Below are 15,416 nucleotides of genomic sequence, written 5' to 3' on the forward strand. Positions count from 1 at the left end.
TTTTACACAGTATGCTGTTGAATAAACCCACCTAACATAAGTGCATAATTTCGCTTTATAGGCCAGTAACGAATTCAAGTTTTACATAATCACAACCCTTTGTTTAAGTGTATGTTACACTATATGATATAGTACACATTGAAAAGAGCACTGAAATGAAACGTAACTTTAAACGATATCTAACTCTTGTGGGCCCACGGTCTTAAGTACTCAAAACTTAAAATTATGAAAACATAAAAATGTTGCAGGCCTGAGACGATGCTCGGGAACGTGGAGACCCAAAACTTAAGTGGTCGCTTCACTCAACAGAGCAAAAAATAATATCAGAACGGTGTACCTTGGTTTCACTAGGTAGGAGAGAATGAGAGCACCATATCCCGGCGACAATGGCGAGGCTGAGCGTGTTGTCGTGGTTGACAGGAGTAGACCACCCCCTTCAGGCAGTAATGGAGAGACTGAGCGTGTTCCCTCGAAGCCAGAGGAACTCTGAGCTATCTGGGGCAGAATTACTGACTTTCTGTGTCCAGCGCAACGAAAAGAGTGTAACAATGCTCGTTTTTCGACCACCACAGTCTTTATGAGCAATGGAGAGAGAGCAAATAACGACTAAAAAAAAAAAACAGCAGAGCAGGCTAAACACCCGTAGCTCCTCAGCAAGGCTAGCTAAGTTATAAACCAATAGATTCCCGTTTGGAACTCTTCACAAACGTGGCACAAGCAGTATTCAGAATTAACTATAATTACAGAGTGGGCAATTCGTGTAATAACTGACAAAAGATAGCGGTGTTAAGTTTTTTGCTTAACTTTGCTTCTACTGTTTTTTTTTTTACTCCCGCACCAACTCTGACCTCTCGTCTCTCTCCCTCTCTCTCAGCTGCTCTCTCTCTTAGCCCCTCCCCTTCCACTGTTCTCACTCATTGCGTACATCCCTTAATATTTTAAGCTACCAAACAAACCAATAAAATATAATATACATCTTGGAACTATATATACAGATTATTCCATTTTTATCTTGGATTTGGTCCAAATGAATAATTACTTATTTGTTTTATTTTATTAAGAGAGCTATAATTTTAACCAAGGCTACACAAGAAAAACTGACAAACACCTGGGTACTAATTAAGACACATGACACTAGAAACACAAGGGAAGCGTATCACATGACCAGGGAACAATTAGAAAGCAGACATAAGACACATGACAAGGGGGCACAAAAACAGAACAGAACACAAAAAAGCACATAACACCTAGAGGGTAGGTTTATGATACTATTAAATGTTGCTAGATGTAGCTGGTTGCTGACTGGAGTATGGTACACAAAGTATGGTGTGCCCTATGTGAGGCTCTAATGGATTGACATAGGATATTTTACATCTTATCTTGTTGTTATGATTCCCTTTTGGTGGTGACTAGGGGAAAGAGAGGATGTAACATGAGATGTGTGGAAACCAGTGACAGTAGATGACAGTGAAAACAAACATTGTCTCACAAATATTCCCTAACAAGAAAAATGGCAGATGGCACTTGCCTGTTACCTAGTGCATATAAACCAGGGGCTGGCCAATCAACTACCAGTAATGTAGGGTGTTTTTTGTTGCCTGTCCACGCTGAGTTGGTAAAAATGGACAATAGCAGCATTATTGGAATCTTTAGTAGCAACATCAGCTTTGTATCAATAACATCAACCAGTTAGCAACAACATTGGCTCTATAACAATAACATTGGCAGGTTAGCAGCAACATTCACTCTCTAACAATAACATTAGCAGGTTAGGGTTAGGGTTAGTAGCAGGATTAGCAATCCTAGTAGGTTACCAGCCACATTAGCTCTATAACAATAACATTAGCAGGTTAGCAGCAACATTAGCATTTTTAGCAGGTTACAGGCCTCCTCTCCCCTAAACTTGTTCATATTACGAAAGTGGCACCAGGACCAAAAGGTAACCATGTTAAGGTGGAAAGAGTAGTTACACCTTAACTGTCATTGAAACCTATCATATTATGAAAGTGGCACATGGAACCAATGATATTTTTTCCCCTAACTCCTAAAAAATATGAATTATATTACAAAAGTGGTCATAATGAAAATTGATATTACTGTCAATTCAGTCATTTCCATTACAGTAATAACTTGCAATTTTTTTTTAAAATCCTAAGTGGGTGGATGTGTAATAACAAGTCATGAAGTGATATAATGTTAATAAACATTTATTAGTTATAACATTTATTTAAAAAATAACAACAACACTTTCAACATAAAGTCAAATATGTATTAAAATCTACTACACTATACTAATATATTACATTTATTTTGATGGGAAAAAATGTGTGTGTGTGTGTGTGTTTACAACTATTTAAAACTATTTACAACTATTTACAATTAAACAACAGGAATGTGCAATTTCGCAGACACCTGTTGTTTGTTCACCTGTAAATTAAAAACATGAATTAATCTTCATATTTTGAATTTGTATTATTTTTTAAACTTTTCATAACAGTGCACCTTTATCACTGGTGACTTTAACATTTTTCTTCTAATTGTAAATCAATGGTTGGCAAAATTGCATATTCATGATCGTCAACAGATTCAGTTCCCAGCACCTGGAAAACAAACAAGAATGGAAACACAATAATTATTTTTTAAATTAAAATATATAGTGCTTAATGTACAGACTTAATCTGTGTAGATTTAAGGAGCCATGGCTGTAGCAGCTGGAAGGACAAACTGGGGTCCTCATCCTCCTTTTACTTCTTGTTCTCCTCCTTGTCTTTGTCCTCTTCCACTGTGAGGTGGGGTGTACGTTTTTGTTGACGCAGAGGCTGTTGATACTTGTCAGTATCTGAAGTCTCACTGAAACAGTCTGTCAGCAGGCGTTTGGTGGGCCGGCGCTCTTGGCGCATGACCTGTGTGGGCCTGGGTCTCTCCTGCTGGCTAGGTCAGCAGACTTGTGATGGGCAACTTTTAGACACAAGATAAAAGCATTGCATTAATGCTTTAACAATAATCCTAAGTCAAACTCAAGTCAACATATATAATAATATTGAATTCAGTGTAAAAGCTTACCTCAATCACTATATTACTCCATCACTTTACAGGTTAATCCTTAGTCCACTGTCATGGACCGGCTAAGCGAGGGGATATTCACCAGGTTTGGTATTCTGGGGGAGCTGAGTATTCTGAGTGCTTTTATTGGACCCTGACCAGGAAAGAACCAAGTTTCTAAGAATCAGGAACGGAACTAGTTCAAGAGCCAGAGTTCTTTTGGTGGAAAAGGGCTATGGTTGACAGCAACAAATCAGTGTTCTGATTGGTTAAACAAACCTCACAATCTGATTGGTGCAGCTAAAGCTTTCCTATTGATCCATCAATTGGCTTACAAAACGGGGTCATAAATCAGCAACTGCAAAAAGATTCACACAAACAGCAGAAAATGTGAATAAATGGATTTTTTCTATCTCATTCAAAAACTCCCACTGTCACATTTGGAATCTTAAAAATGTTTGCTCTTGCACATTTTAAGCCATTTGAGAGGTACATTCACAACATTAATTAATTAATTCATTCATTCATTCATTGTCTGTAACCGCTTATCCGGTTCAGGATCGCAGTGGGGCCAGAGCCTACCTGGAATCATTGGGCGCAAGCATGAATACACCTTGGAGAGGGCGCCAGTCCCTCACAGGGCAACACACACACTCATACATTCACTCACCCACTCACACCTACCAACGTGTGTTTTTGGACTGTGGGAGGAAACCCACGCGGACACAGGGAGAACACACCAAACTCCTCACAGACAGTCACCCGGAGCAGGAATCAAACCCACAACTTCCAGGTCCCTGGAGCTGACATTCACAACATTTGTTATACAAATGAAAATCTTTTCTACACATTTGTGAATTTAAATTATTATTATTATTATTATTGTTGTTGTTTTAAATTTGTGCATTCCAGTACATTGGTGGATTTGAATTTTATGTGTATGAAGTTGCTGAAACGCAGTTACAAATTCCGTTACATTTATGAGTATTGTTTTACAAGCTCAAAATCTCCATACCTAATCATCCTCAACCCTGAGCTCCAGAAGGAAAAGTGGGGTCTGACTGACCTCCAGAGCAAGGGATATGACTGACCAGTGCACCGCAGAAATGAAACCACAAATTCCACCTTAACTGCCATTGAAACCCATTATATTATTACCTATGTGGCAAGCAGTTAGGAGTTAGGGGAAAACATTACCATTGGGTCCAATGTACTGCTTTCATAATATGTACCTGATTAGAAGTTAGGGGAAATATTACCAATGGGTCCTGGTACCACTTTATTAATGTGAACCAGGTTAGCAGAAAATATTGCAATTTGGTCCCAAGTGGCACTTTGGTAACACAATAGGTTTCAATGGGGGCCGTTAAGGTGGAACTACCCAATTCCACTTTAAGTTGCTAGGAGGTTAGAGGAAAATATTATTATTGGGTCCCAAAGGTCACAGAGTCATGGGATTCAGACCAGGCAAAGGCCATATCTTATGGCCTTGAGAAAAACGTCACATATTAAAAAGTGGCACCTGGACCTAATGGTAATATTTCCCCCCCTAACCTGGTTCATATTACCAAAGTGGAAAGGCTTAGTTAGGTACCGGTTCTTTCTAGTTCCTGATATTACCAATCCATCCAAACTTTTAAAAATGGTCCCTTATATTACCAAAGTGGCACCAGGACCCATAGATAATATTTTCCCCTAATACCTAACCACAACTGGTAGTGGTCACTCCAAGTGGTCAGTCTGAATGTCCAACTGAGTCCCACTAGTCCTCAATAGGTTGTACTATACAAGCTATATATTGCACACTATATTACGAATGTGGCATCAGGACCAAAAGGTAATATTTTATTACCAATGAGTCCGTATCACCAAAGACCCCCCCCCCCCCCCCCCATGGTGATACCTATGGGAAAATTAATGGGGAGGATATAAATCAAAAGGATTGGTGCTACCGGACAAGTCTGTGCTACCGTCTATGGCGCCAAGGACAGATTAGTGATAAAGTACCTAACCCCAGCTCTCTCTCTCTCTTTTCTTCCAGCATGGGGCCACCTATAAACCAGAAGCCCTGATTTCACTCCAAAAACAGAATATTTCATTGGTCATATACAGGGCCTGCTGATGATCACCTGCAATAGGACAGGATTAAGAGAGCAAGGAAAGAGGGGGAGACAAAGAAAACAGACATGTAACACTGTGTATGATTAGAATCGTTACACATAAGCTGGGTTATTGTGGATGAATTGTGCATTGACAGTGTTTACAAGTTGACTCATATCTTTAAAACCCAATATCCTAAGGAATGGCCCCATTTCTACTCCTTTTTTACTGATTATTTTGATAAAGAAATCCAGGTTAACTATTGGGTGGTGTATTTCCAGTCATCTCATCCTTTTTTCCCAAACAAGATAGAACAAGCACTGCCCTGACTTAGCTGACCATGTTTGCTTGTCTATTATTTGTAATTCTGTAGATAGTAAATGTTAGAATTTATTAGCCAGCTGTGTATAAATTTTACAGTAACTTGTTATACTTTTCTATTTTGCATAAAATTTTACTTCAGGGAGGCACAGTGGCAGCAGGTAAAATTCCTGTCACACAGCTCCAACGTCCTGGGGCTGGTATTGTGGATTTGAGCCCCACTCCCCATCACTGTCTGTGAGGGGTTTGGTGTGTTCTCCCCATGTCAGCATGGGTTTCCTCTGGGAGCTCCAGCTTCCCCCCACGGTCCAAAAAACACATTGGTAGATGGGTTGGAAACTCTGAAAATTAATTGTTGAAAGAAAATTAATAAAAATAAATAGGGAGGGTTGTGTCAGGAAGGGCATCTGGCGTAAAACTGCCAAATCAGTAATTGGATCAGATGATTCGCTGTGGCGCCCCCTGACAGGAACAGCCAAAGGAAGAATATTTATTACAGTTTTACTCCAACTTTCACATGTGATAAAAAAAAAGATGGCCAATTATGGAGCAAGAGCTTGCTTCTAGGCTTGTGAGAATTGAGTTTGACTTGCTGTTTAACTTCACTGACATAAAATACAAGCTATTTAGAACACTTGGCGGAAACAGTGCCAAGAGGCCATTAAGAATTACATTTTTAAATATGAGCCACTGTAAGTGCTTATTTAAAAAAACAGGGCACACTTCTTAGCGAATGTGTTAATACAATTAATTAACAGGCAGGAAAATCAAAGACATGCATTTGATAAATATTTGTAAATTGACAATAATAAACATTTGTAGGTGACAACTTTGAATTTAAATTTTGACAGGAGAGCTAATGAATGTGATCTGATTCAGAATTGGGAACGTTGTAAATGCATCTTCAGATAAACTAAAGACAACCTAATTAAATATAAGACTTTTTTTAAAAAAGCCCCTCATTTTCTACAATTTAACCATTTGACAGATTTTAACTTTTGCTTGCTGACAGTGTACAGCAGTTTTGCTGAGAGGATTTGTATATATTATTCAGTGGATTTTATCAACAGGGAGGCATTGCTGAATTACATCTAGCTGGAAAAAAATATGCTTGAATTTTAATGAGTACTTCTCTTGTCTTTCTCTTTCACTCTGTTTCACTTTGTCAGAGGAATATGGCTCTTAAGCCTCATCAATGTAAAAAGAACCAGATTGAACAACTGGAAAAGAAGCGACCAATGTGTGTGCCTAATGGACTTAATGCACATATACGAAAGAGCTGCCTTCACAGTCAACAGCAGCACTCAGACCAGGAGAACCGCCCATGCCTTGCCAGAGCACACCACAAGAAAAAACATCCCAAGAAGAGAAAGAGAGCGGTGAGTTTGTTTTACCTCTTTTGTTCAGAGTCAATATTGCGGGCTTCTTCAGAAGAGAGGGTATTGTTATAGGTTATATTAATTCCCTTGGCTCTGTTTGTGACTCATGAAATTATATTCATTTGTGTTTAAGAAAGGTCCTGCCTTTCAGACATCTAGTCTTGAAATCTGAGTGGGACTTCTCCCATCTTCAGATACCTGTGCTAGTATGGGTTTATCAAATCAAATCAAATTTATTTGTATAGCGCTTTTCACAACTGATGTTGTCACAAAGCAGTTTCACAGAATTCCAGTAAGACAAAGATTTGACATGAAATGTAAAAAAAAAAATGTAAAACCTTCAAGTGAGCAAGCCAGGGGCGACAGTGGCAAGGAAAAACTCCCCCAGCTGAGGAAGAAACCTTGGGAGGAACCAAGGCTCACAAGGGGTGACCCTTCCTCCTCTGGTCAATTACAGCCAACAATACTGCAGTGTAAAATATAATTCAACTAGAGTGTGCATCCATGGCTGATGTGTCCTTGAGCAAGGCACCTAACTCTCAGCTACTCCCTTGGTGCTGGGGATGGCTACCTGCCTTTCTGGGTGTGTGTGTTCTCCCGGAGCCAGTGCACTGCTATGTGTGTTTGTGTGCATTTGCTGCTATAGAACTTTTAAATATGGACATGATATTTAATTTAATCACTGTGTGGAAACTAGCCTTCCAGTCTGCATAGTAATTGACTTATCATATACTGTGAAAATCAAAATATCCTGGATTGACTTCAGCAGTTCATTGCCATATGTGAGAGCAATTTAGCAAAATCAATGTAATACATAAGTATTTGAATCTGAATTTTGAATATTTTAATTTATTTTATAAACTGGAAATTCTGAGGTAGTAAAATATTCAAATAAAAAAAAATCTGATTAAAAAAGTTGTAATTAAAATAATTAAAACCCATGAATTTAGGTCTTAAAAATTCAGATTGTAAAAATAAGAATCAGGGCCAGAGGTCAACCAGATGGCTTTTCAGGAAAAGTAAACTTCCACAGATTTATTGAATGCAGCATTAATCGATTACAGTGCCCTCTTCTCATAGCCACCAGTCACACCAGTCACAACCTCACACCATCCCAATTCCTGCCCTGAGCCCAAGGCCTTCCTTGAAGTGAGCATTGTAATGTTGTAAGCATGAGCAATAGGGGCACAGCTTTCAAGTAATCAAGGGGTCTGTAAGTAAAATTAGGGCATAATTCACCTTTGTGTCCATCGCTCCAGCTTCAACACTGTTCACACTGTTTAGCTGAGTTCTGCTCAACATTAGTGTTTTACTGGATGCTCAGAGAGAAATGTCCATAACCCACACCAACACACTGGATACAGACTGGTACTTTAGACGAGTTCACCGCAGCATTTTTGTTTAACTTTACACAAAGTAAAAAAAAAAAAAAAGAAGACACTACAGAAATATGACACTCATTGTTTATGTAGAAATAATTACATTTCTGTATAAACATTTACTTATGTGTAATGGAGGTCTAGTACTCTCATGTAAAATTAGTAAATAAAGTAAGAGACGCTGCATCCTGTCAGGTCTGTTTTCCCCGCCATGTGCTCTATCTGCACATGGCTTTGTCTGTTATTGTCCTTGTCTCCGCCCTAGTCCCGCCTTTGTTCCGCCTCATCGTCTGTGTCTCATTTGTTACCCTGCCCTCTCATTATCTGTCTCAGGTGCGTCTCGTCTGTGTTTACTATTTAAGTCCCCTTGTATTACTTCCTGTGATCGGTCATTTGTTGTTTTGCTCTTTCCTAGTCAAGTCATGTCGTTTCGTATTGTATTGTTTGCTTCCAACTCATGTCGTTTTGTGTCATTCTTGCTGTCATTTCACTCCCTAAGTCATGTCGTGTTGTTTTGCTTTGTTCCAAGTCCAAGTCGTGTCGTGTCGTGATCTTTCCAAGTTATGTTGTTTTGTTTCCTGTTCAAGTCGTGTTGTTTCTTTGTTTTGTTATATTAAAATCATTGTGTTTTATCAAGTGCGTCCGCCTCCGTCAGTCCGCCCCGTGATTCCTGACACATAGATAAATTGGTCAGAAGGCAGTTTTGTCCAGTTGAACACTGATCAAATATATAACATTCAGAAATATATAATAAAAATATACAAAATTCAGACAAATTATTTTCATATTCATAATTCAAAATCAAATATTTATGTCATTGATATAACCCCATAGTTAATGGGACGCTGAAAAAAAATTAGTAAATAAAGTAAGAGACGCTGCATCCTGTCAGGTCTGTTTTCCCCGCCATGTGCTCTATCTGCACATGGCTTTGTCTGTTATTGTCCTTGTCTCCGCCCTAGTCCCGCCTTTGTTCCGCCTCATCGTCTGTGTCTCATTTGTTACCCTGCCCTCTCATCAGCAACACAATATAATCACTGAGAGGTCAGGTGAAAAACATTAATTAATTCATCATATTGGCACCTGACCAATAGTGGGAAATATTAGGCAGCAAGTAAGATGAGAGCACTTGAAACTGGTGTGTTGGAAGCAAGAAAACTGGGCAAGCAGAAGCATATAAGTTACTGACAAGGGCCAAATTGTCAAGCTAGACCACTGGGTCAGAGCAGCAACACAATAGCAGCTCTTGTCTGGTGTTCCTAGTGCGCAGTGGTTAGTACCTACCAAAAGTGTTCCAGGAGAGGTTAGCTTGTGTGGCCCAGGTTTACCCAAGCGCTACTGTAACAAACAATTGCTGAAAAAGCTAATTCTGGATATGATATAAAGGTGTGTTGCAGCTTGCTGCATAACTGAGTGTCCTTCCTGACTCCTTTTAACCACAGAAAGTACATGCATCAGGAATGTAAACATCAGGACAACATTAATTATATATAAATAGAAGTACCTGTCCTGGACTTTTCAGTTTGATGTGTCTGGACCGGTTAGGGCTTTGTTGTAGCATAATGGGACCTACACAGTATTAATAAGTTGGACAATTAAAGAACAACACATCCTGAAAGTGCTCATTAGCAATAATCATTAGCCATCATCTTGGTTGCTTAAAAATGATTTCTGATCTAATCATGGCGTTAATGATCTGACATTAGCTTTTAGAGATGTGCTTTTAAAAACTTTTTAGTTGCAATAATAGTGTACTTTCATAAACAAAACTCTTTCTAATTATTTTTATGGCTGGCCCATGCTAATTATTATGCCACAAAAAATCATGATCCTGTGTTACAGCTGACACCCCAAACACATTGCCATAGAGGGTACATAAAACAGAAATAATGTCACATGGGGTGTAGACAAAAAAAGGGCTAGAAGTGTATCCCAGACACAGATTCTGAAGGCATGACGTTATCTGTTACAATAGTCAAGCCTTTGATACCATTAATTGCTTTTATTTTAGATATTAAAATTAGAGATGCCCAGATCCAATCTCAAAGATCAGTATCGGGGCCCATCACAGCATTATTTTGCTGATCTGTATGGGCTTTATTGGGCTAGATTATAAGTCTGATCCTCCGTATCCTCTAGGCAGCAAGCTCACATGCCCTCATCCTCCTGCTTTGTAAATGTTGTTGTCATCTGACTCTGCTGACCCCTGTAGCGAACACATCTTTCTGACTATTCCGTGAGGGGAGATTACTAGAATCATCATCCATCCTGTATGTGGAAGCTAAAAGCCATGACGTGTTTTGGCCCCATACGGGATGCGTTTTATCCCGTATTTTTGAGGCGAGGGTGTTAAGACTATGATTTTAGACACACTTCTCTACCGCAGCCAAAGGGAGCGGCAGATAGTCCAAGGCTTCTAAACAGAAAATGTGATTTTCTTTGGCTGTCACTTTATTAAGCCAGTCAGCAGCCAGACTTAGCTGTCCAGTGTTGCTGCCAATGGAGTCACAGTTCCGCCTACAGAGGTTTGTTATGAGGCTGTACTGAAAGAAACAGGTCAGGGCTGAAATATATGAAAAAATATGGAGTATCACACCATAATATGAATTCATTTTTTGAGGAGTACATTATTATGAAATTTTATAATACAGAACGAATATTTCATTTCTGTTTTTAAACAGAATATTTATAATAAGAAACTAAATCAGTAGGATATTTTATAGTCATTTTCAAAAATAGATAAAGAAGTTATTTTTCATGGAACTATGAAGATTTGTTAAGCTCTGTTTTATGTAATGTAAATTTGCAGTCTTCCTAGCACAGCCTTAGGCTGTTTTTAAAGTCCTTGCTTTGTGAAATGTATTCTGTGTGTACTTGATGAATATGTGTGTTTTGGATTTTTTGTGTGTTGTTGTGGGAATGCTGGCTACTGTGAAGACCATCTGGCCAGTCACACACTCCTGATCTTTTGCTGACATGAAGATATGCATGTCGCGTATCACTACTGAAGGGATAGGGCTAGTTATGTCTTGGGTTTATTTTGTGTGTGTGTTTTCACTGGAATCAAGGCTTATTTTATATTAACTCAGTATTATTTTGGTCGTTGTCATAGTGATGGTACAAAAAACTGCACTTAAACAAGCTTTGACCCACACAGATTTATGCAATTCATTCATTAAAAGACTAGTAAAATGTATATCAAAATAATATAAAAATCATTTGAAGAAATGCTGGGACACTGCAAAATGTAAACAAATACAGAATGCAAAATGTGCTAATTATTTAATTGAAAATAGTACAAAGACAATATTTTAAATGCTTAAATTTGAAATTTATTTTTGAAAAATTTTGAAAAATATGGCCATTTTTAATTTGATGTGAAAAGTAATTTAATAATTTGCTTCATAATCATAAAACTCTTAAAGAAATAAAGAAACAAATTTTAAGTGTAAGTATAAAAAAAAATACAGTAATAAAATGAAGAGGGAAAATAACACTGAAAAAGGGACACACAGATGATTATAATTAAATGAACAAAACATAACCGCTTATCAAGTTCAGGGTCATGGTGGGTCAGGAACCTACCCGAAATCATTGGGTGCAAGGCAGGAACACCCTACAGGGGGCTCCAGTCCTTCACAGGGCAACACACACATACACACACACACACACATACATTGACACTTTTGAGTCGGCAATTCATCTACAAACGTGTTTTTGGACCGTGGGAGGAAACCCACGCGTACACAGGGAGAGCACACAAAACTCCTCACCTGAAGTGGGACTTGAACCCACAACCCCCAGATCCCTGGAGCTGTGTAACTGTGACACTACCTGCTGCGCCAGAAAGCAGAAAGGAATATACTTTAGAAAATGAAAAAGTTTTATACATATAACTAATTTAAAGGGAAAAGAAATGGGTCCAAATCATTTAGTTGTCCTAGATCTTCTGGAATTCTATTGTAGAGTTAGGATTAGTGGGGTTTTTATTTTGTATATAATGCTATTTGCATAACATTACTTGATGTAGTTATGCCCCTTACATTGGACTTTAAATCTGGTAAGTGGTATCATGTAGCTTTGATCGTGTGTTGATAAATATTTTGAGCAGATAAAGCCTAAATCCCTTCAGCCAGGATTTTTCAAGCATTACTAGGTGCTTTGTACTGTGTGTCTCCCCTTTTTCCATTGGAGTCATTGTAAAGTAAAAGATGTTATGTTATTCACTGGCCACAAAATTATACCTCAAGGAACGATATACAGTGGAACCTCTACCTACGAACATGATCCGTTCCGTGACCTGGTTCATAAGTGGAAAAGTTCGAAAAGTGGAAAAGTTACTAAAAATAAAAAAGAAATGCAGTAGTAACAGTAATAAAAAAGAAATAAAAAAAAGTTTTAAGTGGCTACTTTGAAGATGTGACATCTGGCTGGAGGAGTAACACAGGCACTGGCTGTATGACGGGAGGTGGGAGTGGGTGGAATAACGGAGAGTAGGCGGGTGAATGTGGGGAGATGAAGCATAGATACGGCTTAACTTAGCACGGATTTTGATGTCTGCTATTTACACTATTTCTAAATTGCTAAAACTACAATTTGCTAATCTTAAAAGCTCATGGCTGGGCGCACTGGGAGACTCGCCTATTGGGGTTAGTGGCCATTTCCAGCCGCCGGCTCAGCGGAGGCTCGGGTTCGTTTCTAGACTCATGGTTCGTTGGTGGAGGCAAAAAATATTCAAATGCCCGGTTCGTATCTTGGAAAGTTCGTTAGTGTAGGCGTTCGTTAGTAGAGGTTCCACTGTACATTGTGTTGAAAAGTTTACAAAGAGTCACAGTAACAATGTATATTGATCAACCAAAACATTATGACCACCTCCTTGTTTCTACACTCATGGGACTAGAGGATGACCAAAAGAATGTGCAGCAACAATGTGCAAAGCACACTAACACACAACCACTACGTCAGTGTCACTGCATTGCTGTGAATGATCCGCAACCTAAACCATATCTGCTCTGTGTTGGTGCAGTGGGGGTCCTGACCAGACAAGGGAGCACTGAAACAAAGGCACTATATTTACAACGAGCATAGACAAGGAACACCTGGGACTGATAACAAGAGGACAGGACTACAAAGGAGACACTGACGAGAGGGCGGAACTGAGGTGGGACTAGGGCGGAGACAGGAAGAATAAACAGAGCCATGTGCTAAATGAGCACATGGTGAGGAAAACAAACACAGGACGTTACAAAACCTAAGTCATGTTAACTTCGTTAAGAAATTAAGTGATTAATTTATGTAAATTCCTAAGTGCTTTATTAAAATAAATAAATAAATTAAAAAAAATGAAATATCAAGAGCGAAATCATTTTTTTTCCCTAAATTGCTGGCTAGAACCTCCCTCAGACTGTGACACTGATATTCAGATATGTTATTTGGATTATTTCATTTCCGGTGTCCATGTATTTCTGAGGAGAAATAAGACTTTAATATAAAAAGAAAATGAATGTCTCCCAGCTGGAATTTCATACAGAGCCCATGTCAATGTATTATTCGCATTAAAAATAATGCAACATTGAACGAGGAATGATTACTAAGCAAAATCTACTTATATTAGTGTATATATTTGGTTTTGATACTTTAATCTTGAACAACTGAGGTTGAATATATACATTTTCCATTGTTTATGCAAAATTAGCACAAACACTCAAAAACTGTATTAAAATAATAGTTAATCATGTTATAAGTTAAGCACAAAAAAATACTACAGCATAAACACCAATGCTAATAGCAATAATTTAATATTAGTATAAAAACATGAATCCCAAAATGGCCTGCATGTTCAGAGAGGTGAACCAACCCAGGGCAGTCAGCAGAGTGAAAACATTTGAAATTTGAAAACAAATATTAGAACCAAAGTCCTACATGTCTTGTACAATAATATCCTACTTGCTTTTTCTCGCTTCCTCCCATGGTGCCCCATTAACACACATGTTCTATGGCATTTATTCTCCTATTCCCCTCTCCCCATTCAACCATTTAAAACATTTAGACTTGAGATGGTACCTCTTTAGAATAGGAGGTTTATAATCTGTTTATTAATAATTATTAATTATGTTATTGACAATTAATTGTCATTGATAATTAGTTATAACACATAGAAAAGGCAACAGCGACCTGTTTTTTGGCACAAAGGGATCCAACATTCATCTACACTGTTAAATCTCAGATCTTGCCAGATAATGACATTATTTTGTCTTCTCCATTAGTCAGCATTAAGCCTGTGGACTTCATCACATAATTTGAAATATGTTTAAACATTTAAAGAATGTTTAAAGAATGCCCTCCAAAGAAATGCCTCCCCACACCATTACTAACCCACTGCCAAAAAGGTCATGCTGGATGATGTTACAGGCAGAAGAACGTTCTCCAAAGTGCCTCCAGACTCTGTCACATCTGTCACATGTACTCAGTGCGAACCTGCTCTCATCCGTGAAGAGCACAGTGCGCCAATGGCGAATCTGCCCATGTTGGTGTTCTCTGGCAAATGCCCTGCTTGTGGACATCGTGCCCTCATACCACCCTCATGGAGTCTGTTTCTGACAGTTTGCAAAATGCATATAATTGCCTATGAATGATGATATAAATGGTTACTCTTCAAAACATGAATGAATCTAGTGGTTACTGGAGGTATTTCTCCCAAAATAACACACCCAAAAAACAACAAAAACAAAAAACCTCTTCAATGTTAGATGACAGTGTCAAATTTAATTCCTGATTCATTTGTATAGTGCAATGTGCCTCTTGTCTATATGACTAACTCTTAATTTACCTAAATGAACAAGCCGTAATCCTAACGATTACAAGCCCCTCTGCAAATATATTGTAGACTTTTTAACCAACAGACCCCAGTCAGTTATGCAGCTTTTCCACTGCATGGACCCGGCTCAGCTCTTTTGCTTTTCCATTAGGCAAATCTAGTACCGAAACAGGATATATTTTAGTCAGTGAAGTAGAACCTGTCTCTGGCTTGAGGTTCATGGGAGTCCACACCTCTGAGGATATCTCCAGGCCCCATCAATACAACAGCTTGTATATTGGGTGAGGAGTCTCCCAGCTCTCTGGTTCTAACAGCATCCTGACCAACTGTATGACAGTGTGGTATGGTAGGTACAGCATGCCTGATTGGAAGGCTTTG

At 38.6% G+C, this 15,416-nt stretch overlaps 1 protein-coding gene across 1 annotated transcript in view; it reads left to right on the forward strand.

The window, feature by feature from the left end:
• The window catches only part of LOC136675213 (autism susceptibility gene 2 protein homolog), a 180,975-nt gene that overhangs the window by 79,106 nt on the left and 86,453 nt on the right, over positions 1-15,416 (forward strand). The window contains exon 3 of the mRNA XM_066651647.1: positions 6,633-6,842. Coding sequence (XP_066507744.1) covers positions 6,633-6,842 — 210 coding nt within the window. The remainder of the gene's footprint in view (positions 1-6,632; positions 6,843-15,416) is intronic.

Source organism: Hoplias malabaricus, chromosome 18 (assembly GCF_029633855.1).
Source record: "Hoplias malabaricus isolate fHopMal1 chromosome 18, fHopMal1.hap1, whole genome shotgun sequence".
In the NCBI taxonomy this organism is placed as follows: Eukaryota; Metazoa; Chordata; class Actinopteri; order Characiformes; family Erythrinidae; genus Hoplias; species Hoplias malabaricus.